Source organism: Scyliorhinus torazame, chromosome X (assembly GCF_047496885.1).
Source record: "Scyliorhinus torazame isolate Kashiwa2021f chromosome X, sScyTor2.1, whole genome shotgun sequence".
Classification (NCBI taxonomy): domain Eukaryota; kingdom Metazoa; phylum Chordata; class Chondrichthyes; order Carcharhiniformes; family Scyliorhinidae; genus Scyliorhinus; species Scyliorhinus torazame.
Genome location: NC_092738.1, coordinates 29,120,626 through 29,145,873, shown reverse-complemented (window position 1 = coordinate 29,145,873; position 25,248 = coordinate 29,120,626). Strand labels below are relative to the sequence as shown.

Below are 25,248 nucleotides of genomic sequence, written 5' to 3'. Positions count from 1 at the left end.
ACCCACTAAGAGTACACTTGATGATGTATGTGCCTGAATTCCCCAAACAGTTATTCAGGCGATCAGCAAACATGGTTCCACAACAGGAGCATCAAGACATAAAATGATCTTTCATTTGTACACAAAATGAACACATTGGAGCATTTGAAGGTTGGGATAACAGGAAATGGAAATGAACATCAAGAAATTGTTAAAGTTTTGATATCATCTAGAAGGACAAGGGCAGCAGATACTTGGGAACATCACCACCTGGAAGATCCCCTCCAAGTCACTCACCGTCCTTCACTGTCACTGGGACAAAATCCTGGAACTCCCTCCCTAACAGCACTGGGGATGTACCTACACCTCAGGGACTGCAGCAGTTCAAAAAGGCAGCTCACCACCATCTTCTCAAGGGCAACAAGGGATGGATAATAAATGCTGGCCTAGCCAGCGATGCCCACATCCTCTAAATGAATAAAAGGAAACTTCACAACAGCGTAACCAGAAACCCTCATCATGTGACTGATTGCCAAAATTTGAGGATCCCTCGGGTTCAGGAGATGATCAGTCAAGCTTTTCTCTTGGCACAATTGGGGGATTAATTCATCAAGAGGTTAATTTTCCCTTGCATCATTTTTACAGTACAGAAACAGTGATTAGCCCAAAAGGTCAATGCCAGTATTTACATTCCGCATGAACCTCCACCGACTTCTCCATCTAATCCCATCAGCGTAACCTCTATTCCTTTCTCTCTCGTGTGCTTAGTGGACTTCCCCACAAATCCCTCTGATATTCGTCTCAAATATCTCTTGTGGCTGAGTTCCACATTCTCACCACTCCCTGGATAAATAAGTTTCTCCTGAATTCTCCTATCAGATTTATTAGTGACTATGTTATATCGATGACCCCTGCTTCTGGTCTTATGTAAACATCTTCTCTACCGTATCAAACGCTTATTATCTTAAATTCCTCTATCAGCTCACTCCCTGGGTCTTCTCTTTTCTCAAGAAAATGGCCCCACCCTGTCTAATCTTCTGTGCAGAAGCATCTTCCACTGTCCTGATATTGCGATACAAAACTTTTCCCAATCTCTCATTAAAGATCAGCAAGCTCACCAATGCATAGCAATTCCATGCAACATTGGAAAACAACCTTACCTTCTGGAATTTTTGATCCCAATTTTGATGCAACTTTTTGAAATCTGGAACAGATTTTACTTTTAACTTTTTCACGGGTATAGGCAGTCTACTGCCACTCATAGCAGCTCCTTTCACTGGCCTCGGACAGTTTTCTTTGTTGGCCACAGTTGGCTTCGAGGGTCGAGCCTTTTGAGTGAGACACTCATTTCTGCCAAGAAACCAAATAGTTATTTTGTGTGCTATGTTTGTGGTACATTATCAAAGCAAAATTATGGTAAATCACTTTTATATCAGCTTACAAATAGTGTAGTGTACTGAAACTAATCACCATGTGTATATGTACCTACAACATTCATGGGTGTTTAATCAAAGTAGGAGTTGATGATTGGAGAGGTGTTGCACAGATTATTGCCTGAAAGGCATCTGGGTGTCTTTGGCATCAATTCCATTGTTATCTTTCCTGCCACTAGATTGGTCAAGACCACAGAATAAACATGCAGTTGCCAAATCTAAACACCAAGCTATTCAACTAACTCATTGACCTGAAAGAGGAATTGTTTCTCTTTCCACAGATGATGCCGGACCTGATGAGTATTTCCAGCATTTTTTCATACAATCCCTACAGTGGAGAATGACGTCATTCGGCCCATCGAGTTCGCACCGGCCCTCTGAAAGAACGCCCTATCTTGGCCCACTCCTCCACCCTATCCCTGTAACCCCATCTAACATTTGGACACTAAGGGGCAGTTTAGCATGGCCAATCCACCGGAGCACCCGGTGGAAACTCACGCTGACACACGCAGACTCCGCACAGTCACCCAAGGTTGGAATCGAACCCAGGTCACTGGCACTCTGAGGCAGCAGTGCTAATCACCGTGCTACCCCTATTTCTCATCTTATAGATTTACATTCCCGTCATTTTCCATCCTCCCTCAGGAAACTCCTGCAAGGAAGGGTGGCTTACTGCCAAGCTTCTCTCAATGCTGCTCTTAAATAGACTTTAAAAGGCACACGAGCCAGCGCCTAATGGAAGTTCCCTCCACCACCCCCTTATCAGCACCTCCCTGGATATTTAACTTTAAAAGCCAAGTCTACGCATCAATGTGCACAAATCACATTACTTCGATGATAATGAAAGGTTAGATTTTGCAGAGGGAAGGCAGTGTGATTTAGGTTTAAATTACCATCTTAGTGGCAATTCTTCCCTGCTGACTCTGCCGAAATTCGGTTATTTTGAACATGTCACCATGAGTGACAGACACACACAGAGCCCCTGGAGGGAGAAAGTGAACACGGTTCACCCGAGAATGAGATGTTCTTCGAGCCAACTGTGGCCAGGAGCTTCCTGAACCCGGCTCCATTGGGAATACTCACCCGGGGGCCGGCGCTCCCCTCACGGCGGCCATCGATTTATGTGAGGCCTCTGCTTCTCTCTCCCTGGGCAACCTCCCCTCCAACTCCCTTTACTCCCGATCGTCGCCCTTGGCTGTGCCTGCGCCGGCCCAGCTCGCTCGCTCCGGCCCAAGCTCTCTCTCTCTCTCTCTCTCTCGGCCGCCGGCAACTCGCTTCTTCCGCGACGATATTGAATTTTCCCGTCCAGTTCGTAAAAAAATAGTCACTGTTCGATTGGTCCGTTCCTCTGCCGAACCGTCCAATCAGCCACCGCGGAGCAAAAACATCACCGGGGCAACCCGTAAGATCTCGTCCGTTCTCGCGACACGTCCTCCTCGAGCTCGCGTCTGCGCAAGGGAGGCGGAGTCTGCACGCGAGAAGCGGAGGCGGCGCGAGAGGCGGAGTCTGCGCGAGAGGCGGAGATTGCGCGAGAGGGGCGGGACCTGCGCGAGGGGCGGGGTCTGCGCGCGCTTATCTGTTTGAGACTTTCCTTGACAGGTGGCCACCACAGAGGCTGTGTTATTTAATTCGATACGTTTTTCTTCATTACATTATTATTGTTTCTGCCTATTTAATTTGATTGCTCACTACAGTCATCCCAGTTGGTACCAGAGAGGAGGAGGAGGAGCAAATAGTTGCAGAGAATCCATTTGTAGTCACCTGCCCTGGTCTTTTATCCAGATGCTTTCAGTATTTTTGTTTCATTTAGAGTACAGTAGGTTCAGAAGACCCATGAGGGGATTTAGTTCTTCACAGCAGAGCCTCCAACAGCATTTGAGTGACGTAATTTGCTGCTGTACTGGCAATCCAGATGACCTACGTCAATGAACCAGTTCCCATGTTTGCTATCCTAAATTAGTGTCGACTATCGACTAGGGCAGCACGGTGGCACAGTGGTGCCTCACAATACCAGGGACTCGGGTTTAATTCCGGCCTTGTGTGACTGTGCGGAGTCTGCACGTTCTCCCCGTGTCTGCGCGGGTTTCCTCCGGGTGCTGCGGTTTCCTCCTGTTATAACCTGCCTACTGACGATTGGCTGGGGACTAATGACTATCCCACAATCCTATGGGAGTATGAACTTCCCCAATGAGGGGGGCGGAGAAACTCCTACTATAAATAAGCTGGCCAGTCCAGGAACCAAGAGGAAGGAGAAGGTAGCAAGGGAAGTTACTGCTGCTACTATGTATATATTGTTATAGTAAATAAACTTTATTATTTTGTATCCTTAAAACTCGTGCTGGATTCTTCGGGGCCCTTACAAAACTGGCGACGAAGGTAAAAGTGAATAGCTGTCTACACTGCTGAAGCCACCTCCCTGGATTTTTGTTGGATACAGGTTGGAAGTTGTTTTCTATTATACCATGCCTCTGTACGGAGTTTGGATGTTTTTGATGCTGCGTTGGAAAGCTGGAACCAGTACACACAACGGATGCGTTACTATTTCCGGGCAAACAATATCACTGAAAACGAGCGCCAGGTGGTCATATTGCTCACTGCCTACGGCCCGCATACGTTTGGGGTGATTAGGAGCCTTACGTACCCAGCTGCGCCGGACACCAAAACGTTTGACGAACTTGTGAATATAGTGGGGCAACACTTTAACCCAACCCCGTCCACGATAGTCCAGCGTTACTGGTTTAATACCGCTGAGAGGACCCCTGGAGAATTCCTTGCCGATTTTTTATCCAGGCTACGCGGGATTGCGGAATACTGTGACTATGGTGAGACCTTGTCAGAAATGTTACGCTACCGTTTGGTTTGCGGTATTAACAATGCGGCCACCCAGAGAAAGTTGTTAGCGGAGCCAACATTGACTTTTCAACAGGCAATACAAATAGTCTTGTCCCGAGAGAGCGCAGAGCGAGGAGTACAGGAGCTACAGGGAATGGAAGTGCATGCCTTGGGGTGCAACCCTTTCCGCCTAAAAACGTCCCCCCGCACTCCTGCGGTACCTTAGGCGAGGCAACGACCAGACCGACGCCAGTGGCCATCGGACATTCCTCCCCGAAGGGAGCCTTCTCCAGAGCCAATGGATGAGGAGCCATGTCCGTGTCAGACTTGTAGGCGCCGACCCCGTCGCAGACGGCGGTCCTGGGGACGCCAGAGGCGCCGTCGTTCCGACCGAAACTGGGACCAGCCCAGGGGCTGTAACTGGGACCAGCCCAGAGGCTGTATCTTCCATGTGGATGAACCTGCAGCGACCACTCCTGAGGACGTGGAGACGGAGGATGACTGCCTGCAGCTGCATTGTGTGGCAGCTCCCCGTGTGGCCCCCATTAAGGTGACAGTACGGGTCAATGGCCACCCGCTGGAGATGGCGTTGGATACTGGCGCAGCGGTCTCCGTGATCGCCCAGAGGACATTCGACCGCATCAAGCAGGGTATACAGACCCTTACATTAACTGACTCACAGGCCAGGTTGGCCACCTACACGGGGGAACCACTGGACATTGCAGGAACTACAATGACCCCTGTTGTCTATGGACGCCAGGAGGGGCGTTTCCCACTTATCGTAGTGCGTGGCCATGGGCCCAGCCTGTTGGGTCGGGACTGGTTGCGCCATTTGCGGTTGCAATGGCAGCACATCCTCCAAACAGTTTCTGGAGGGTTGACTGAGGTGCTAGGACGATACCCAGAGGTATTCCAGCCTGGTTTGGGGAAAATAAAAGTGGCCGTAGCCCGTATCCAAGTTGAACCAGGAGCCACGCCGCGCTATTTCCGGGCGCACCCAGTGCCTTACGCTTTGCTCGAGAAGGTAGAAGGGGAGCTCACTCGTTTGGAGAATTTGGGTATTATCAGGGCCGTCCGTTTTGCTGACTGGGCAGCACCAATTGTACCAGTAATGAAGCCAGATGCCACAGTTCGCTTGTGTGGCGACTATAAACTTACAGTGAATCCAGTTTCCCGACTCGACCGATACCCAATGCCTCGCATAGAGGATCTCTACGCGAAACTTGCAGGCGGACTCTCATTCACAAAATTAGATATGAGTCACGCCTACCTGCAGTTGGAGCTGGACCCTGCCTCCCGACCATATGTAACAATTAACACACACCGGGGCCTGTATGAATATACACGGTTGCCCTTTGGAGTATCCTCTGCCTGCGCAATTTTTCAACGTGTTATGGAGGGCATTTTGAGAGGTTTACCACGTGTGGCTGTCTACCTAGATGACGTGTTGATTACAGGGACGTCGGAACAAGAGCATTTGGAAAATCTGCAGGCTGTCCTTAGACGCCTTTCGGAGGCTGGAGTCCATTTACGTCACACAGTGCGTATTTCAGGCAAAAGAAGTAGTCTACCTAGGCTATCGGGTGGACCGCGAGGGTCTGCACCCCGTCGCAGAAAAGGTGCGTGCAATTCAACATGCCCCCACCCCGACTGACACTTCGCATCTTCGTTCTTTTCTCGGTCTCGTAAACTATTACGGGAAGTTCCTCCCCAATCTGGCAACTACGCTGGCCCCCTTGCACCTGCTGCTAAAGAAAAATCACACCTGGGTTTGGGGTCAGCCGCAAGAAACCGCTCTCTGGCGGGTAAAGCAACAATTGTCGTCGTCTGGGTTACTAACCCACTATGATCCGGGAAAGCCTTTGCTCGTCACATGTGATGCATCCCCGTATGGTATTGGGGCTGTCCTGTCCCACAAGATGGAGAACGGGGCCGAGCGACCGATAGCTTTCGCCTCCCGCACATTGACTGCAGCGGAGAAAAAGTACGCGCAGATCGAGAAGGAGGGCCTGGCAGTGGTTTTCGCGGTGAAACGCTTCCACCAGTATGTGTACGGCCGCCATTTCACTATCGTGACTGATCATAAGCCCCTGCTGGGACTCTTCAGAGAGGATAAGCCAATACCGCCCATTGCTTCTGCACGGATCCAGCGCTGGGCTTTGTTGCTTGCGGCATATGAGTATTCTCTGGAGCACAAACCAGGTACGCAAATAGCAAATGCCGACGCACTGAGCCAATTGCCTTTATCGACCGGCCCCATGTCGACCCCCACGACCGGTGAGGTGGTCGCAACCCTAAATTTTATGGACACCTTGCCTGTCACGGCATCACAGATCCGTGAGTGGACCCAGACGGAGCCAGTCTTGTCAAAGGTTCGGCACATAGTCCTGTATGGTGGGCAGCATAGACAGCTCCCAGGCGAGTTGCGGGCATTTTCCTCCAAGCTGTCAGAGTTCAGCGTGGAAGACGGCATCCTCTTGTGGGGGACGCGTGTGATTGTCCCGGAAAAAGGCCAGGAGCTGATATTATCAGACTTGCACAATGGGCATCCGGGGGTGACCAAGATGAAAATGTTGGCCCGGAGTTATGTCTGGTGGCCAGGCCTCGACACCGACATTGAGAAGGTGGCCCAAAACTGCTCCATTTGCCAGGAGCATCAGAAGCTTCCGCCGGCCGCGCCCCTACATCACTGGGAATGACCAGGGCGGCCTTGGGCACGCTTACATGCAGATTTCGCAGGCCCTTTTCAGGGATCCATGTTCCTTCTGCTAATTGACGCCCAGTCCAAATGGCTGGAGGTGCATAAGATGCAGGGGACAACGTCCTGCGCAACAATTGGAAAAAATGCGTTTATCATTTAGTACGCATGGCCTCCCCGAGGTGCTGGTCACGGATAATGGCACTCCATTCACGAGTGAGGAGTTTGCTAGGTTTACAAAGATGAACGGTATCCGCACTGCCCCTTACCACCCGGCTTCAAATGGGTTGGCAGAGCGTGCAGTGCAAACATTCAAAAGAGGCCTAAAGAAGCAGTCTTCCGGATCAATGGACATGAGACTGGCTCGGTTTTTGTTTACGTACAGGACCACCCCCCATACAGTGACTGGGGTAGCTCCCGCAGAACTCCTAATGGGCCGGAGACTTCGCACCCGCCTTAGTATGGTCTTCCCGGACATTGGCGCAAAAGTACGCCGCACACAAGAACGGCAGGGACCGGGATTGTCTCGGCATCGTCCGATTCGGCAGTTTGCGCCCGGTGACCCAGTATTCGTGCGGAATTTTGCTGGTGGTGCCCAATGGGTTCCTGGTATAATCTTTCGCCAAACGGGCCCTATATCGTACCAAGTGCAAGCCCAGGGTCGTCTCCAGCGAAAACATGTAGACCACGTCCGGTCCAGAAGATCATCCCCGCAAAAGATTCCCCGCCCCCGGAGCTCAGTTCAACAGCGGCAAAGACCAGAAACAAGGGAAGGTAGTCCTCCAAATCTTCCACTGGTGCCTCACTCGAAGCCTGCGCAGGTCGTTACAGGACCGAATGGAGATAGAGACGCTGACGTGACGGAGGCAGCAGACTCTGACTCCGAGATGGAGACACAGGACGCATCGGAGGGGGAATCCTCGGGTCCACAGGCCATGGATGTACAACCGTTACGCCATTCATCACGGAAGCGTCGGTCTCCGTCTCGTTATACGCCGCCAGATCCAGCGCCGCGTTCAAATGGCGTCTGGCCTGTGGCCAAACGAGTTCAACGCCTTCCTTCGCCAGGGCCTACGGTGGATTCCTTGGACTTTGGGGGGGAGGGATGTTATAACTTGCCTACTGACGATTGGCTGGGGACTAATGACTATCCCACAATCCTATGGGAGTATGAACTTCCCCAATGAGGGGGGCGGAGAAACTCCTACTATAAATAAGCTGGCCAGTCCAGGAACCAGGAGGAAGGAGAAGGTAGCAAGGGAAGTTACTGCTACTGTTATGTGTATATATTATAGTAAATAAACGTTATTATTTTGTATCCTTAAAACTCGTGCTGGATTCTTCGGGGCCCTTACAAAACCTCCCACAGTCCAAAGATGTGCAGGTTAGGTGGATTGGCCATGATAAACTACCCCTTAGTGTCCAAAGGTTGCCTAAATTGCCTAAAGGTTAGGTAGGGTTACAGGGATAGGGCGGGAGGAGTGGGCCTAGGTCGGGTACTCTTTCAGAGGGTCCGTATCGACTCGCTGGGCCAAATGGCCTCCTGCACTGTAGGAATTCGAGGATTCTATCATAAAAAAGATGGGTCTATAATTCCGACATTGGGATAAGAGAGTGGATTTGCAGTATAAACATAAGGTGTCAGATCACAGAATTGGGTCAAAATTATTTAAGAGTGTCACCACCTCTGCTTTTCCCACAAGTTTATTCTGTGTATTGATCACTCTCTGCTTGACTCAAGAACTTTGCATGTTTCCCCAGTTATAGGTTGCCAACCCTCCCGGTTTGCCTTGGAGTCTCCAAAATGAAAGATTGATTTCCCAGTCACTGCTTCGAGTAACCTTGGACAAAAATCAGAGGGACATTGCAAGAAGTAAGTTTTTTTTTCATTTTCTTTGAACATTTTTAATTGTTAGTTATAAAAATATTGAAAAAGTTTAAAATGCCTTTTGACTGACAGTCAGGAAGCATCCAATCCAGTGAGGAAGTCAGTTTGCTTTCCAGGTGGCATGGGAAGTCTTAAATGTGTTGGCCAACCAATGACAAGAGTGTGCAGCTGGGTCTGTTGGCGGTAGATGGTCATGTGATTAAATTTTCAATACTACCTCCAACCAAACTTGCCAAACACATTTCCCGAGGGAGAAAAGAATATAAGGATATGCTGATCAGATTAGATGAAATGGGCTGGGAGTAGGCTCATCTGGAGCACAAACAATTGGGCCAAATGGGCTGTTTCTCACCTGTAAATTCTATGAAAACAATAATTTGTAGTACCAGTAGCGATTAATCTCACATTGCTACTGTTGTGTCGTCTTGGGCAGCACGGTAGCACACGTGGCTAGCACTGTGGCTTCATAGCGCCAGGGTCCCAGGTTCGATTCCCCACTGGGACACTGTGCGGAGTCTGCACATTCATCCCGTGTGGGTTTCCTCCGGGTGCTCCGATTTCCGCCCATAGTCCAAAGACGTGCAGGTTAGGTGGATTGGCCATGATAAATTGCCCTTAGTGTCCAAAAAGGTTAGGAGGGGTTGTTGGGTTATGGGGATAGGGTGGAAGTGAGGGCTTAAGTGGGTCGGTGCAGACTCGATGGGCCGAATGGCCTCCTTCGGCACTGTATGTTCTATGTTGATAGTATATACATGCAATATAATTTTTCTTTGTTCAAGCATTTTGTTTTGTACCTCAACACTTTTTCCTCTAAATCTGCTGAATTTTCTATTGAATTAAATGATTGTGAGGATTGTAACTAGCAGATTCTACCATTAGGGGGCAGCCTAAACCCATATTTCAAACATCATTTCACACTTCCTCTCGACTCTTTCAGTGCTGAAAAGGCGTCACAATTTTCAAAGGGCATATCTCTTTTCATTCCCTGTCATGCTACATTTTCTCAACATTGCCTTACCTAGCCATTACACTATCTGTACATTGTCCTACATTTTTGTCATAATTTCATTCTGATGGTTCTCCAATAAAGCAGGAGCTGGACAGGAAACCCCATGGGTCAAAGAACAATGTCCTTGTTGCACCCATAATTATTCACCTCCCTCAGGAAATAAAGTAAGTTGGACAGAGCCATTTGGAAAAATAAATAAATTGGACATTGTCTATTTAATGACCAGAAAGCCAGTGATAGGAAGAACATAGATTTAAATTTAAGTAACATAAAGTCTGCCCACAGCAGCGAACTATAGACACTACAGAGTCCCGTTGGGATAGCCAACATGCCGGTCCCTGTTCGGGCCTACTTTTATGCTCCGTCCACTAGCAGGGAAGCTAGTATTCCACGAACCCCATGGGAGATCAATTATGGTTTCCCCGTGGACATTACACCCATACCACCACTGCCCCCCCACTCCCCGCCAAGTCCAAAAGTTCCCTCCGCAACCATCTGAGGCGGCCTTCTGCACCGCCTCGCACATGGCTTTGCTTCTGTCAGTGGTGGATGTGGGTCAGGCGACGTGTAACGGTTGGCTTTTTCTAGATGACCTCTGGTGGGTTATGGCCGTGATTTTGGCTCTGGACACGGCATCGCCCATCAATGCAGACACTTTGCTGTCCATCACTGAGCTGGAGTCATCATCGCCTTGATGGTCCGGGTGTTGGGCCACGGTGGATTGCATGCCTTGGCTAAGGGGTGGATCCCGGGGAGGTGGAGGGCATTTTTTAGTGCGGCCTCTCACTTCTTCAGGCGACCAATGTGTTTACGCACAGTCTTCCCGTGGGTCTTGACCTTGTAGGATACGGGCCCCGTTTGCTCCAATATGACCCCAGGGCGGGCAGCACGGTGGCGCAGTGGTTAGCATTGCTGCCTCACGGCGCCGAGGTCCCAGGTTCGATCCCAGCTCTGGGTCACTGTCCGTGTGGAGTTTGCACATTCTCCCCGTGTCTGCGTGGGTTTTGCCCCCACAACACAAAGATGTGCAGGGGAGGTGGATTGAACACGCTGAATTGCTCCTTAATTGGAAATAATGAATTGGGTATTCTAAATTTATTTTAAAAATTGAAAAAAAAATGACCCCAGGGAGCCAGAGTGTACCATCTCCGAAGTTGTGGACCGAAACAACGGCCCCCGGTTGAAAGTTCCACCCTGGCATCCTGTGGTTGTGATACATCTGCTGCATGTCTTGCTGCAGCTCCACTTTCCTATCCAGGTTTGGGAAAGTCGGGCTTAATTGGGTTCTGTAGTGCCGGACCATCAGCAGCTCTGCTGGTGCTACCCCTGTTGTGACATGTGGCATGATCCTAGAGTTGAAAAGGTATCTCGCCAATCGTGTGTCCAAGGAGCCCGCGGCAGGATAGGTCTTATGAGGAAAGGTTGAGGGAGCTAGGGCATTTCTCTTTGGAGCAGAGGAGGATGAGAGGCGACTTAATAGAGGTTTATAAGATGATGAGGGGGATAGATAGAGTGGACGTTCAGAGACTATTTCCTCGGGTGGATGTAGCTGTTACAAGGGGGCATAACTATAAGATTCAGGGTGGGAGATATAGGAGGGATGTCCGAGGTAGGTTCTTTACTCAGAGAGTGGTTAGGGTGTGGAATGGACTGCCTGCTGTGATAGTGGAGTTGGACACTTTAGGAACTTTCAAGCGGTTATTGGGTAGGCACATGGAGCACACCACAATGACAGGGAGTGCGATAGCTTGATCTTGGTTTCGGACAATGCTCGGCACAACATCGAGGGCCGAAGGGCCTGTTCTGTGCTGTACTGTTCTATGTTCTATGTTTGCTTCCACATGCCACTCTTGCATGCTTGGACTGCCCATTCGGCCAAGCCATTGGATGACTGGTGGTACGGGGCAGTCTGGATGTGTCTGATTCTGTTCATATGTGCGAATGTGGAGAACTCCTCACTTACGAACAGGGTCCCGTTATTGGTGACCAGCAATTCAGGAATCCCATAGCTGCTGAATGAGCACCTTAACGTTGGTGGGGAGGGTCCAAGTGGTGAAAATGAATATTCTGCCGAGGTTTATCTTTCAAGCTCTACCGATGTTTATAGCAAAGGCCTTTTTTCGGAAAGTGGACACGATAATTTCTGACTTTGTATGGGTGGGGAAGGTGCCGAGGGTGGGGAGGACCCTGCTACAGAGGCAGATGCAGCAGGGGAGGTTGGCGTTGCCGAACTTGCTTCATTATTATTGGGCGGCGAATGTGGACAAGGTGCAGCAGTGGTGGGAAGGACAAGGGGTAGAGTAATAATAATAATTGCTTATTGTCATAAGTAGGCTTCAATTAAGTTACTATGAAAAGCCCCTAGACGCCACATTCCGGCGCTTGTTCGGGGAGGCCGGTACAGGAATTGAACCCACACTGCTGGTCTTGTTCAGCATTACAAGCCAGCTGTTTAGCCCAGTGTGCTAAACCAGCCCCTTAGTGGGTTAGGATGGAGGAGGAATCTTGTAAGGGGTCTAGTTTGAGGGCTATGGTGACGGCAGCATTACCAATGGCTCCGAGTAGGTATTCTGGGAGCCCGGTAGTGCAGTCCACAGTGAAGATATGGAATCAGCTGAGGAGACATTTTAGGGTGGAAGGGATGTCGGTGCTAACGCCGCTGTGCGAGAATCATGGGTTTATCATAGAATATCTTAGAATTTACAGTGCAGCAGGAGGCCATTTGGCCCATCGAGTCTGCACCGGCTCTTGGAAAGAGCACCCTACCCAAGGTCAACACCTCCACCCTATCCCCATAACCCAGTAACCCCACCCAACACTAAGAGCAATTTATCATGGCCAATCCACCTAACCTGCACATCTTTGGACTGTGGGAGGAAACCGGAGCACCCGGAGGAAACCCACGCATACACAGGGAGGATTTGCAGACTCCGCACAGACAGTGACCCAAGCCGGAATCGAACCTGGGACCCTGGAGCTGTGAAGCAATTGTGCTATCCACAATGCTACCGTGCTGCCCCTACTGGTTTGAGCCGGGGGCAATGGATAGTGTATACAGGAGGTGGAGGGAAGTAGGGCCGGTCAAGGTGAGGGATCTGCATTTGGAGGAAGGGTTCACCAGTCTGGAGGAGCTAAGGGAGAGGGTAGAGCTGCCAAGGGGTAGTGAGTTCAGGTATCTACAGGTTAGGGACTTTGCACGAAAGGTCTGAAAGGGGTTCCCTAGATTGCCGGGATACACCCTGCTGGAGCGACTGCTGCTTCCGGATGTGGAAGGGGAGGGAAGAATTGGGGATATACACAAGTGGCTGGGGGAGCAGGGAGGTGAGCGGGGGGTGAAGATCAAGGAGAAATGGGAAGCAGAGTTGGGAATGGAGATCAATTGGGGAGTATGGAGTGGGGCACTGCGTAGGATAAACGGGACCTCCTCTTGTGCAAGGATGAGCCTGATACAGTTTAAGGTGGTGCATATGACTCGGGCGAGAATGAGTGGGTTCTTTCAGGGGGTAGCAGATGAGTGTGAGAGGTGTGGGTGGGGGCCAGCGAATCATGCGCCCATGTTTTGGGGTTGTGAAAAATTGGGAAGATTCTGGGCAGGAGTGTTCCCGGTCTTAGCCAGGACAGTGGAGGAGGGAGTGGACCCGGACTCTTTGGTGGTGATATTTGGGGTTTCAGAGAAGCCGGAGCTCATGGAGAGGAGGAAGGCCGATGTCTTGGCCTTCACCTCTCTGATTGCACGGCGACGAGTTTTGCTGGAGTGGCGGTCGGCATCGCCACCGGAGATAGCGGCTTGTTTGGGTGACCTGTATGACTTCCTGTGGTTAGAGAAGATAAAGTATGAGTTAAGGGGCTCAGCAGGGGGGTTTAAGGAAAGGTGGGGGATGTTTGTGACCGTGTTTGCAGGGCTGTTTGTCACGGGTGAAAAAGGAGAAAAATCTGTACAAACTGTATAGTTGATTGTTGGGAAGTATGTTTCCCAGGCTGTTTATTTGCTGTAACCTACTTTGATACAAGGTTGTAATAAAATGCATTTAAAAAAAGAATGAGCACCTTAGCTTCTGGGTGATGGCCCTCGATGTTGAGGAGGTCATCTTATATACGTCGAGCCGCTTAGAATAGGTGTCCATGGGCAGCACGGTGGGTCAGTGGTTAGCATTGCTGCCTCGCGGCGCCGAGGTCCCAGATTCGATCCCGGCTCTGGGTCACTGTCCGTGAGGAGTTTGCACATTCTCCCCGTGTCTGCGTGGGTTTCACCCCCACAACCCAAAGATGTGCCGGGTAGGTGGATTGGCCACACTAAATTGCCCCTTAATTGGAGAAGAATTTATGAAAAAAAGAATAGGCGTCCACGCGGATTAGAAACACGGACCCCCATGCAAGGTCCCGTGAAGTCTATATGCATCCATACCCAGGGACGCCTTAGTCATTTCCAGGGGTGAAGGGCGGCTGAAGGTGTGAGCTTCTGGTATCCCTGACATGCCGGGCAACTTCGCACGACCCGCTCAATGTCCCCATCGATCCCCGGCCACCAGACGTAGCTTTGTGCCAGCATCTTCATTTTTGAAGCCCTTGGGTGATCAGGAGTAAATCAACTCCTGGCCTGGCAGTGGGATGATCACATGAGCTCCCCACAGGCAGATGCCATCTTCGACACTCAGTTCCTGTCACTTTTGGACATGGGCTGTAGGACTTCTGGGAGGTCAGTGGAAAATGACTGAGGGCGTCAGCATGGGCTATCTGGACCCCTGAGCGATGTTGAGAAGTATATTTGTAAGCCGCCAGCAAAAGTGCCCAGCACTGAATTCAGGCCGAGGCTGTGGGGTGAATCCCCTTGTCCTTCTTAAAGAGACCCAGCATGGCTTGTGGTCGGTGATGATGAAAAACTGTTGCCTTTAAACATACTGATGTTTTTTCAAAGCGAATATCACCACCAAGCCTTCCTCTTCTATCTGGGCATAGTGGTGCTCCACGTCTGTCAGAGTACTCGATGTGAATGCTATGGGGCGCTCTGTGCCATCGTCCCATCTATGGGACAGCACTGCCTCAATGCCATCAGGGTAGGCATCAAAAGTAAGGACGATCGGCCCGGATGGATCACAGTGGGCCAGCAGCTGGCAGGATGACAATCACTTCTTCACTCCTGCAAATGCCAAGTGCAGAAGGAGGCCATTTGGCCCATTGAGTCTGCACCGTCCTGAGCAACCTACCTCGGCCCACTCCCCTGCCCATCCCTGTAACCCCACCTAACCTGCACATCTTTGGACTGTGGGAGGAAACCGGAGCACCCGGAGGAAACCCACGCAGACACGGGGAGAACGTGCAGACTCCGCACAGACAGTGACCCAAGGCAGCAATTCAACCTGGGTCCCTGGCACTGTGAGGCAGCAGTGCTAACCACTGTGCCACCGTGCCTTCCATCACCCTTTGAAAGATTGCAGGAGCTGGAGAGACCCCGAAGGGGAGGCGAGAGTATTTGAATAACCCCCTGTGAGTATTTATAGTCACATACTTCCACAATGTGGTGTCTAATTCTACGCATGGCTCAGATCCAGCTTGGTGAACGAGCATCCTCCAGCCAGTTTGCATGCAAATCCTGTACGTGAGGCATAAGGTAATGGTCCAGGCGGGATGCCCTGTTTACAATTAGTTTATAATCCCCACAGAGGCAAACAGACTTGGCTGGCTTCGTCACCGGGATCACGGATGCGGCCCACTCCACAAATAGCACAAGGCGTATGATGCCCAAACTTTCCAGGCACTATAACTTGACATCCATCTTGGCAAGCAAGGCATAACGGACAGGCCGTGCCCTGAAGTACCTGGGCTGAATCACTGGGTCTATGTAAATGTGCACCTTGGCTCCTTTTATCTTGCTCAGGCCCTCCTGGAATACCTCTGGATATTTACCTCATAATTGTCTCCAATGCCCATCCGGAAAATCTGCTGCCAAGTGAAGCGGAGTATTTGCAGCCAATCGCGCCCCAGCAGGTTAGGTCCTGGCCCCTGCACCATGACCAAAGGTAGCCTGACAGTTTGTTGCCTGTGAGTTACTGGGGTCACGGTGGTTCCTATGATGCTCTGTGGTTCACCAGTGTAAGTCGTCAATCTGGCCTTGGTGTCACACAGGCTTAGTGGCAGGATTCTTGTGCGGAGTCGATGGAAGGTCTGCTGATCAACGATGGAGACGGCAGCCACTGTGTCCATCTCCATCACTAGGGGTGCCCATTCACCTTGCACTGTGAGCTGAATCCACGCCTCTTTCGGAGCTGTGATGCAGTTAGTTGCATCAGGTTGTCCTCCTTGGATGGGGCCACGTGCAAGGCTCTGGCTCGGGGTGACCTCATCATCTGTCCAGGGTGGTGCATTCTCTGTTACAAAATCTGTAACTGGCTCCCCTGGAGTTCATACAGCCATGTTGAACCTGTACCATTGCGTAATAACTGATAGTTTTGGGTCATAACGGTTAGACACCAGTGCAACTAATTCATCAAACAATTTTGAATCCGGAGCAGCCGGGTACGTGAGGCTTTTTATAATACTGAAAGTTGGAGTCCCGCAGGCTGTCAGGAGGATTACCATTTCTAGGTCGTCTTCCAAGATGCCATTGGCCTGAAATAAGTACCTCATCCGCTCTGCGTACTGAGCCCAATCTTTCAGGCCTGTGTCAAAGGCCTCCAGTCTCCCAAAAAGCGGCATTTTTGAAAGCTAGTTCCACATGCTGCTACATGGCAATATTCTGGAGCAGCTGGGGCGTCCTGAAGTAGAGTTCAGATTTTCCTTTTTCCTCATCGCCAGTTGAAGCCAGTGGTAGAAATAACATAGATTTTGATTAAAGTAACATAAAATCAGCCAATGGCAGTGAATCATTTACACTACACAGTGCTGTTGGGATAACCAACATGCCAGTTCCTGTTTGGGCCGGCTTTTACGCTCGATCTTACAAGCCCCAGCTGGGTGGGATTCCGCCCACTAGTGAGGGAGCTCGTATCCCACGAGCCCCACGGGGAGATCAATTATGGTTTCCCCGTGGGCCTCGTGCGGGTTATTACAGTCTATGGAATAGGCCTGATGAGTAAAGTGAGGTGAATTTCCCCAGGACGTTTCCATTTCTGCCATCCTAACTTCAGCAGATGCCCTGTATGCGTATGTAAACAATGAACACCCATTGTAGTTACAGCAGTGTAGTTGGAGATGCCTCAAGGAAATTCATTCCCACCATCTTTTCAAATACTCAAGTATTATATGGAAAGAAAGACTTGCGTTTTCTAGCATTTTTCAAGGTGTTCAAAGCCAATGAAGTACTTTTTCAAGTGTAGTCACTGTTGTAATGTAGGAGATACAGCACATAGCAAGCTTCCACAAAGAACGGTGTGATAATGACCACATCATCTGTTTTTGGTGGTGTTGGTTTTGGGATAAATATTGACTAGGATTGCTTCCCTGCTCTTCAAAATAGTGCCAAGGAATGTGAATGTTAACCTGTATATTGTATATGGTCAAACTCTCTGGAATGGAACTTGAACCCACAATTTCTGATTCTCAAGGAAGAGTGCTTTACAACTTCCTTCGAGTGCCATTCAACTATTTGCAGTGGAGACTGGCTGTTAGGAGCATGTGCTTTGTATACTCCTAACGTTGCCATCCCAGTACCAAATATTAACATGAATCATGAACTAGATATTCATCACATTGGACAGAGTAGATAGGAAAAACTATTTGCATTGGTGGAAGAATCGAGAACCAGAGATTTAAGGTGCTTTAAGGAACAATAATCTTCCACACAGCAACTGCTCCGAGCGTTGAGTGGAGGCAGATTCAATCATGGCTTTCAAATAAGAATTGGATCATTAACTGAAGAAAAAAATTGCAGGGCTACAGGGAAAAGACACGGTAGGGGGACCGGGTGAGTTGCTCTTGCAACTTGAGAGCTGTCATGGACATGATGGGATGAACGCCTTCCTTCTATGCTGCAGCCTTTCTATGATTCATGCATGAGCTTCTATAGAATATTGAAAGTGGGTGCCAATGTACCCCTTAAATCCACAAGGGGAAATCCATAAGAACTAGGAGCAGGAGTAGGCAATTCAGCCCCTAGAGCCCGCTCTGCCATTCAATACGATCACCTGCTGGTTTGCACATACTATGTGCTGTGAGTTGCATCTTGAGAATTCCCTAGTCTTCTATTTTTCTGTATTGGCTGAATTATTTGTGTTGCCTCTGAGAGGCTGCTTGCTAATTTAAAAAATATTTTGTTTCAATGGTAGGACCATTTCCCTTTGTGTAGCTGTTACTGTCTTTGAGTCCCTGGGAATTTTGCTATGAAAATAGCTGCCAAAAGAAGACTACTTTTTGCAACTCTCAAATTAGTCAGCTGCAGCCCGGTGGAAGTTTGATTGCTGAGGTGTGGAAGAAAGGTCCCTGGTCTCTTCCTTCCCACTGTTTTCAGCTCATGAGTGCCTCCTTGTGGATCATCTAACCACAGCACAAACATTTTCTGGAGAGCGAAAAGCTGTCTCACCTTGACCAAGGATAATTTTTAAAAAAGGTCTGGAGAGGTAAATATTGGGAGGAGTAGGCAGACAGATGGAAAAATAAAGGGAATAATGTGCATTTGAAAAACAAAAGGACCAATTAGTTTGCAAAATACTTCTGGGGCAACTTTGAAGAAAAAAATCCATTGAATTTGTTTCTATTCAGCCTGCATGAGTACAGATGAAAGGAAGTATTAAATGCAGATGTAAGAGAAAGCAGAAGGCTGCACATATTTTGTTACAGAGATGATTTATGCAGCGGATTTGAAAGATATTGACAGTTTGGTGAGAGACTCCTACTTGCAGGGAGGATTGACCTGTGTGTGACAAGCCTGCACATTGATTTTTTTTTCTGAATAATTCCATAAAGTTATTCCTCAGACACTCGCCCAGTAAGGATGTGGATGAAGAAATGTGAGTCGTCAGTCAAACCTGTGCACTTTTTAATAAGATCCCAGGATGGCCTGACACGCAGCCCATGTAAAATAGAATCTATCAATTTATTTCAACAGCAGGTACAGGCAGCACAACTGAAATACAAATGAGATGATGCTTAAAAAAGGGGCCTGAATCAGGGAGAAACACATTCTTTTGACAGCTTCTTGCCTACTCCGCAGACACTGGGCAAAAAAGCATCCTTTTCATGCCCCACTCCTAGCTGCTGTTGCACACCAATACATTCATATGTGTTTCTCAAAATGCACCAATCTTTATGACAGGGAACAGTTAGTATCTAATACATGTTAGGGACCTGCTGGGGACCCAAAGAATACAATGCAGTGTTGGATATTTATGATTTCTGCACATGTAAATAGAAATTGTGAATTTGAAGGGAAAATATTAATAAAACTCAGGATGAGAACTGTCACTTAGTAATATTGGAGGGCTGGTAATGCACAGGACTATTTTAATTGTTTAATTTAGATCTCCTGTGTTTAGTATGATTGTTTATGTAGATAAAGTGGGAAAACACTAGCTTTCAATTTTGTAAAAGTTCAGCAGAATCCCTAAAAGGGATGGAAGTGGTTCTGTAATAATCAATTGATTGCTCACATGCCTCATAGTATGCACAATTCCTTTGTATTTGGGAATGATAAAGAAAGAAGCTAAGTGACAAATCATTCCAGCCCCAACTTGCGCTCAATAATTTAAATTGCAGTGCATTCCTTATAATATCAATTGGAGCTTGCCAGAGAAAAAAAAATCAATCCTAAACAAGGAGTCTCCTCATTAGTCTTCTCCCCTCCCCTTTTAAAAATCATGGCATTGGGAGGGGCAGATCATTTGTCTCATCAAAATTGCCATTTTGTTAACCATAATGTCTTTGTTTTTGTGTTTAATTGTTTTATTTAAATACAATTAACACTAATTATTCCATCAAAAGGGAAATTAGCACACAGCAGTTACTGACCTCCACAGAGTGAAAGAGCTGAAACAACAGAGTTTAAATAAAGTGTTGAAAGAACTGGCCCTGGTGTTAAGAGTTGGGGAAAATTAAGATGAAAATACAAAGTAAAAAAGGGAGTTGATAAGAGGCAGATGTCTGGAGAAATGATGAGAGGTGAATTCGCCCATCAGTGAAAAACAAGCATTTTATATATGTGATTAGAAAAAGCAATGAGGTTATAGAGATGGTAACTTCAAAGTGACAAGGTAAGAAAATTGACATACCTGCCAAAAGCCAACTCCATAGGGTGAATAACATCACAGGGAAAGAAATAGTATAACTATAGAAGTCTAGGGGAAAGGGAGAGTGATAAAGAATATTTCCCAGACATGGCCATCATAGCCTGGATGTGGTAATTATTTGCTAGATTTAGCTCATCGAGTTACTTAATATTGGATGTTGTTTGGGAAAAGGTGTTTCAGAGTTCAGATAAATAAGGTAGTTGGGGACCAAGGGACAATAAAATTGTGTGTGTGTGTCGGCATCAGTCTACTTAAGTGTCGGAGTGTATTATAGTCCTTCTTGTCGTGTGTGTTTTTGTTTGTCTTTTAATAAATATTCTTTCTTAATTGTTCACACAACCACTGGACTGTTCCTCACTGCTTTGTACATTGTTCCTCACATTATACCAGAAAAAACACAAACACCACTATGAACCAGTGTTCCAAGTTACCCTTCTGGGTTTTGGGATACCCTCGCATTTAACAGCAGCGACGTTCATAACACTGGTAATTGTATCAGCTAATGTTGATTTAATTCCTATGCATCATGAGGACAAGTCTGATCTCCCGGCAAGAGCTCTTAACCAACTTTTAAAAGAAAGAAATGCAACACCGTACCATGCATTATCATTTAAAAAAAAAACACATTTTATTCAATCTTGTATCAAAGTAGGTTACAGCAAATAAACACCCCGGGAAACATTCTTCCCAACAATCAACTATACAGTTTGTACAGATTTTTCTCCTTTTTCACCCCCCCTCCATCACCACCCCCCACCCCGCCTGCGACGAACAGCTCCTCAAACACGGTCACAAGCATCCCCCACCTTTTCTCAAACTCCCCTGCTGAGCCCCTTAACTCATACTTTATCTTCTCTAACCGCAGGAAGTCATACAGGTCATCCAACCATGCTGCTACCCCCGGTGGCGATGCCGACCGCCACTCCAGCAAAATTCATCGCCGTGCAATCAGAGAGGCGAAGGCCAAGACATCGGCCTTCCTCCTCTCCATGAGCTCCGGCTTCTCTGAAACCCCAAATATCGCCACCAAAGGGTCCGGGTCCACTCCCTCCTCCACTCTCCTGGCTAAGACCGCGAACACTCCCGCCCAGAATCGTCCCAATTTTTCACAACCCCAAAACATGTGCTCATGATTCGCTGGCCCCCGCCCACACCTCTCACACTCATCTGCTACCCCCTGAAAGAACCCACTCGTTCTTGCCTGGGTCACATGCACCCTGTGCACCACCTTAAACTGTATCAGGCTCATCCTTGCACAATTGGAGGTCCCGTTTATCCTTCGCAGTGCCTCACTCCATACTCCCCAATTGATCTCCATTCCCAACTCCGCTTCCCATTTCTCCTTGATCTTCCTTAACCTAACCTGGTCCTTCACACGGGAGGTGTGTCTCCTGCAAAGAGACAACCCCCGCTTTCAAGCTCCTGAGGTGTGCGAACACCCGCAACCTTTTAACCGGCCCTTTCAGTCCCAGGACGTTCCACATTACCAACCTTACCGGAGGCTTGTGCCTCCAGTCCCCTCTACTGTCCGTCATCTTACCCACTTAACTCCTGCCCCCTTTAATTCCACTCTGTACCTAGCCCATCCCAGATGGCCCCTTTCTTCGCCCTTGGCCATGTCACCTCTAACCCCCCCCCCGTTTTACCCCTTCCCTTTCTTCCACCCCCCACTTCCCCTTTCCCCCCTCCCCCGGCCACCCCTCTTGACCTTCTCCCCCACCACCTTCCTTCCGTTCACCAGCATAACCTGCTAGCGCGGCAGCCCCTGCCCAAAGGCACATCCTAATGACCTCCCACTAGCCCCCCCCCCACTCCTCAGCTCAAAGAAAAAGGCCTCCTGCTGGCCTTACCCTCCCCCACCCAAACAAGGACTTCTCCTGAACTCCAGGTAGCCTTCTCCAAAAGCAAACAAACAGATGTTAAACACAAACAGTCCCATAAAACAGGAGGGGGGATGGGAACATCCATCCCCACATAAACTTTTCACCCCTACAACTCCTTACAATCTCAACATTGAACAGAAACCCCCCCCAAAAAAAGCGAGAATCCCCCAATCCCTACACCCACTACAAACATGCTCCCGACCATTACATAGTGCCAGCACCCCAGTACCCAAGCATTGTCCACTCAGTTCTCCCCCAGTTTATGCTCCTTAATGAAGTCTTTGGCCGTTTCCGGGGCCTCGAAATAATACTCCCGGCCTCCGAACGTCACCCATAATTTCGCCGGACAGAGCACCCCAAACCTGATCTGCCGCCGGTACAGCACCGCCTTGGCCTTGTTGAAACCTGCCCGCCGTTTTGCCAACTCAGCTCCGATGTCCTGATAAATCCAGATGTTTTTTCCCTCCCAGTCGCAGCTACGCTTCTCCCTGGCCCACTGTGGAATTTTCTCTTTTCTCCACAAATCTATGGAGTCTCGCGATCACCGCCCGCGGCGGCTCACCAGCTCTAGGCTTTTGCCTCCGAGACCTATGCGCTCGATCCACTTCAGGTGCCTTATCCAGCACCCCTTCTGCCACCAGTCCCGCCTGCATCCACGAGACGTACCTCGTGGCACTCACACCTTCCACTCCTTCAGGCAGGCCCACTATTCGCAGGTTCTGCCTTCTCGAGGCATTCTCCTGCTCCTCCACCTTTGCCCTCAGCATTTTACAACGGTCTCCTAGGAGCCCCACCTCTGCCTCCAGAGCCACCACACGATCGCTGTGGTCCGAGATCACTCCTTCAATCTCCCAAATCTGTGACCCCTGCACCTCCAAACACCTCTCCATCCGCCCCAAAGTGCTCTTCAGGGGGTGCCACAGCTTCTGCAATGCCCTTTGCATGATCCTCATGCATTTCGTTCCTCTGTTTATGGAATTCCTCCTTGATAAAAGTCATCAGTTCCTGTATCTGGGGCCTTACAGCTTGCCCCTCCCCCGTCTGCAGGCTGGAAGAGACTGTCTGTGAAGCACAAGACTGTTTCAACTTTCCAGCCAAACCTCTCACTGTTTTCTGCTGGGTCTGGTGATCAGAAGACATCCCATTCCAGGGGTAAACTACTCCTCTAACATTCACCTACGCCTTTTCATCAAAATTCCACCCGGATCTGGGTAAAAAGCCCTTTTCTGTGACTTTGAACAGGAACAGCCCTTTATGTGACCAACCACTCCATGGTCACAAGCGGAAGTTTCACCGTGCATCATCATTGATTGCTCCGTCACGCTAATGTATGATTTGTGCTCACAGCAGAAAGCATGTGGCTTACCTGCTTAATCACAGTAAGTGTGTGGTGCAGGGAGACCAAGAGAATGAGAGATTACAGCCTTTATTTTAACAACAATTAATGGAAAATTAATTATTTGATTTTTATGAAGGGTATTCTATGATAAGATTCCCTTTTAAAGATGAATTTGAATTTCTGGGACAGACGTAGTTAGGGAACCAAACTCTTGAAACAGTCAAGCCAAAATAAGAAGTCAAAGAGAAACACTCCACTCAAATGTCAGCTTGCCCTATCATAATGTGGAGATGCCGGCGTTGGACTGGGGTGAGCACAATACGAAGTCTTACAACACCAGGTTAAAGTTCAACAGGTTTGTTTCGATGTCACTAGCTGTCGGAGCGCTGCTCCTTCCTCAGGTGAATGAAGAGGTATGTTCCAGAAACATATATATAGACAAATTCAAAGATGCTAGGAATGCGAGCATTAGCAAGTGATTAAATCTTTACAGATCCAGAGATGGGGTAACCCCAGGTTAAAGAGGTGTGAATTGTGTCAAGCCAGGACAGTTGGTAGGATTTTGCAGGCCAGATGGTGGGGGATGAATGTAATGCGACATGAATCCCAGGTCCCGGTTGAGGCCGCACTCATGCGTGCGGAACTTGGCTATAAGTTTCTGCTCGACGATTCTGTGTTGTCGCACGTCCTGAAGGCCGCCTTGGAGAACGCTTACCCGGAGATCAGAGGCTGAATGCCCTTGACTGCTGAAGTGTTCCCCGACTGGAAGGGAACATTCCTGCCTGGTGATTGTCGCGCGATGTCCGTTCATTCGTTGTCGCAGCGTCTGCATGGTCTCGCCAATGTACCACGCTTCGGGACATCCTTTCCTGCAGCGTATGAGGTAGACAACGTTGGCCGAGTCGCACGAGTATGTACCGCGTACCTGGTGGGTGGTGTTCTCACGTGTAATGGTCGTATCCATGCCAATGATCGGGCACGTCTTGCAGAGATTGCCATGGCAGGGTTGTGTGGTGTCGTGGTCACTGTTCTGAAGGCTGGGTAGTTTGCTGTAAACAATGGTTTGTTTGAGGTTGCGCGGTTGTTTGAAGGCAAGTAGTGGGGGTGTGGGGATGACCTTGGCAAGATGTTCATCTTCATCGATGACGTGTTGAAGGCTGTGACGAAGATGGCGTAGTTTCTCCGCTCCGGGAAAGTACTGGACGACGAAGGGTATTCTGTCGGTTGTGTCCCATGTTTGTCTTCTGAGGAGGTCAGTGCGGTTTTTTGCTGTGGCACGTTGGAACTGTCGATCGATGAGTTGAGCGCCATATCCCGTTCGTACGAGGGCATCTTTCAACGTCTGTAGATGTCTGTTACGCTCCTCCTCGTCTGAGCAGATCCTGTGTATACGGAGAGCTTGTCCATAGGGGATGGCTTCTTTCATGTGTTTAGGGTGGAAGCTGGAGAAGTGGAGCATCGTGAGGTTATCCGTGGGTTTGCGGTAAAGCGAAGTGCTGAGGTGACCGTCCTTGATGGAGACGAGTGTGTCCAAGAATGCAACTGATTTTGGAGAGTAGTCCATGGTGAGTCTGATGGTTGGATGGAACTTATTGATGTCATCGTGTAGTCGTTTCAGTGATTCTTCGCCATGGGTCCAAAGGAAGAAAATGTCATCGATGTATCTGGTGTATAACGTCGGTTGAAGGTCCTGTGTGGTGAGTAGGTCCTGTTCAAACTTGTGCATGAAGATGTTGGCGTATTGGGGTACGAATTTGGTCCCCATGGCTGTTCCGTGCGTCTGGGTGAAGAACTTGTTGTCGAAGGTGAAGACGTTGTGATCCAGAATGAAGCGGATGAGTTGCAGAATTGCATCTGGAGATTGGCAGTTGTCGGTGTTGAGTACTGAGGCTGTTGCAGCAATGCCGTCGTCATGGGGGATGCTGGTATAGAGTGGTCCATGGAGTCCATATAGAGTGGTCCATGGGTCA

The 25,248-nt window shown here is 49.0% G+C and overlaps 1 protein-coding gene across 3 annotated transcripts in view; it reads right to left on the bottom strand.

Moving 5' to 3' along the window:
- troap (trophinin associated protein) overlaps positions 1-2,765 on the bottom strand; it is a 58,780-nt gene extending 56,015 nt beyond the window's left edge. For 2 of the 3 annotated variants that reach the window (XM_072493910.1, XM_072493911.1), the window contains exons 1-2: positions 2,496-2,764; positions 1,140-1,329 (exon numbers count right to left, since the gene is read on the bottom strand). In XM_072493910.1, coding sequence (XP_072350011.1) covers positions 1,140-1,329; positions 2,496-2,527 — 222 coding nt within the window. In that variant the 5' untranslated portion in view covers positions 2,528-2,764. Of the gene's footprint in view, positions 1-1,139; positions 1,330-2,495 lie in introns of all 3 variants that reach the window. The other variant, XM_072493912.1, reaches the window with a different exon arrangement.
- Between the last annotated feature and the right edge of the window lie 22,483 nt (positions 2,766-25,248).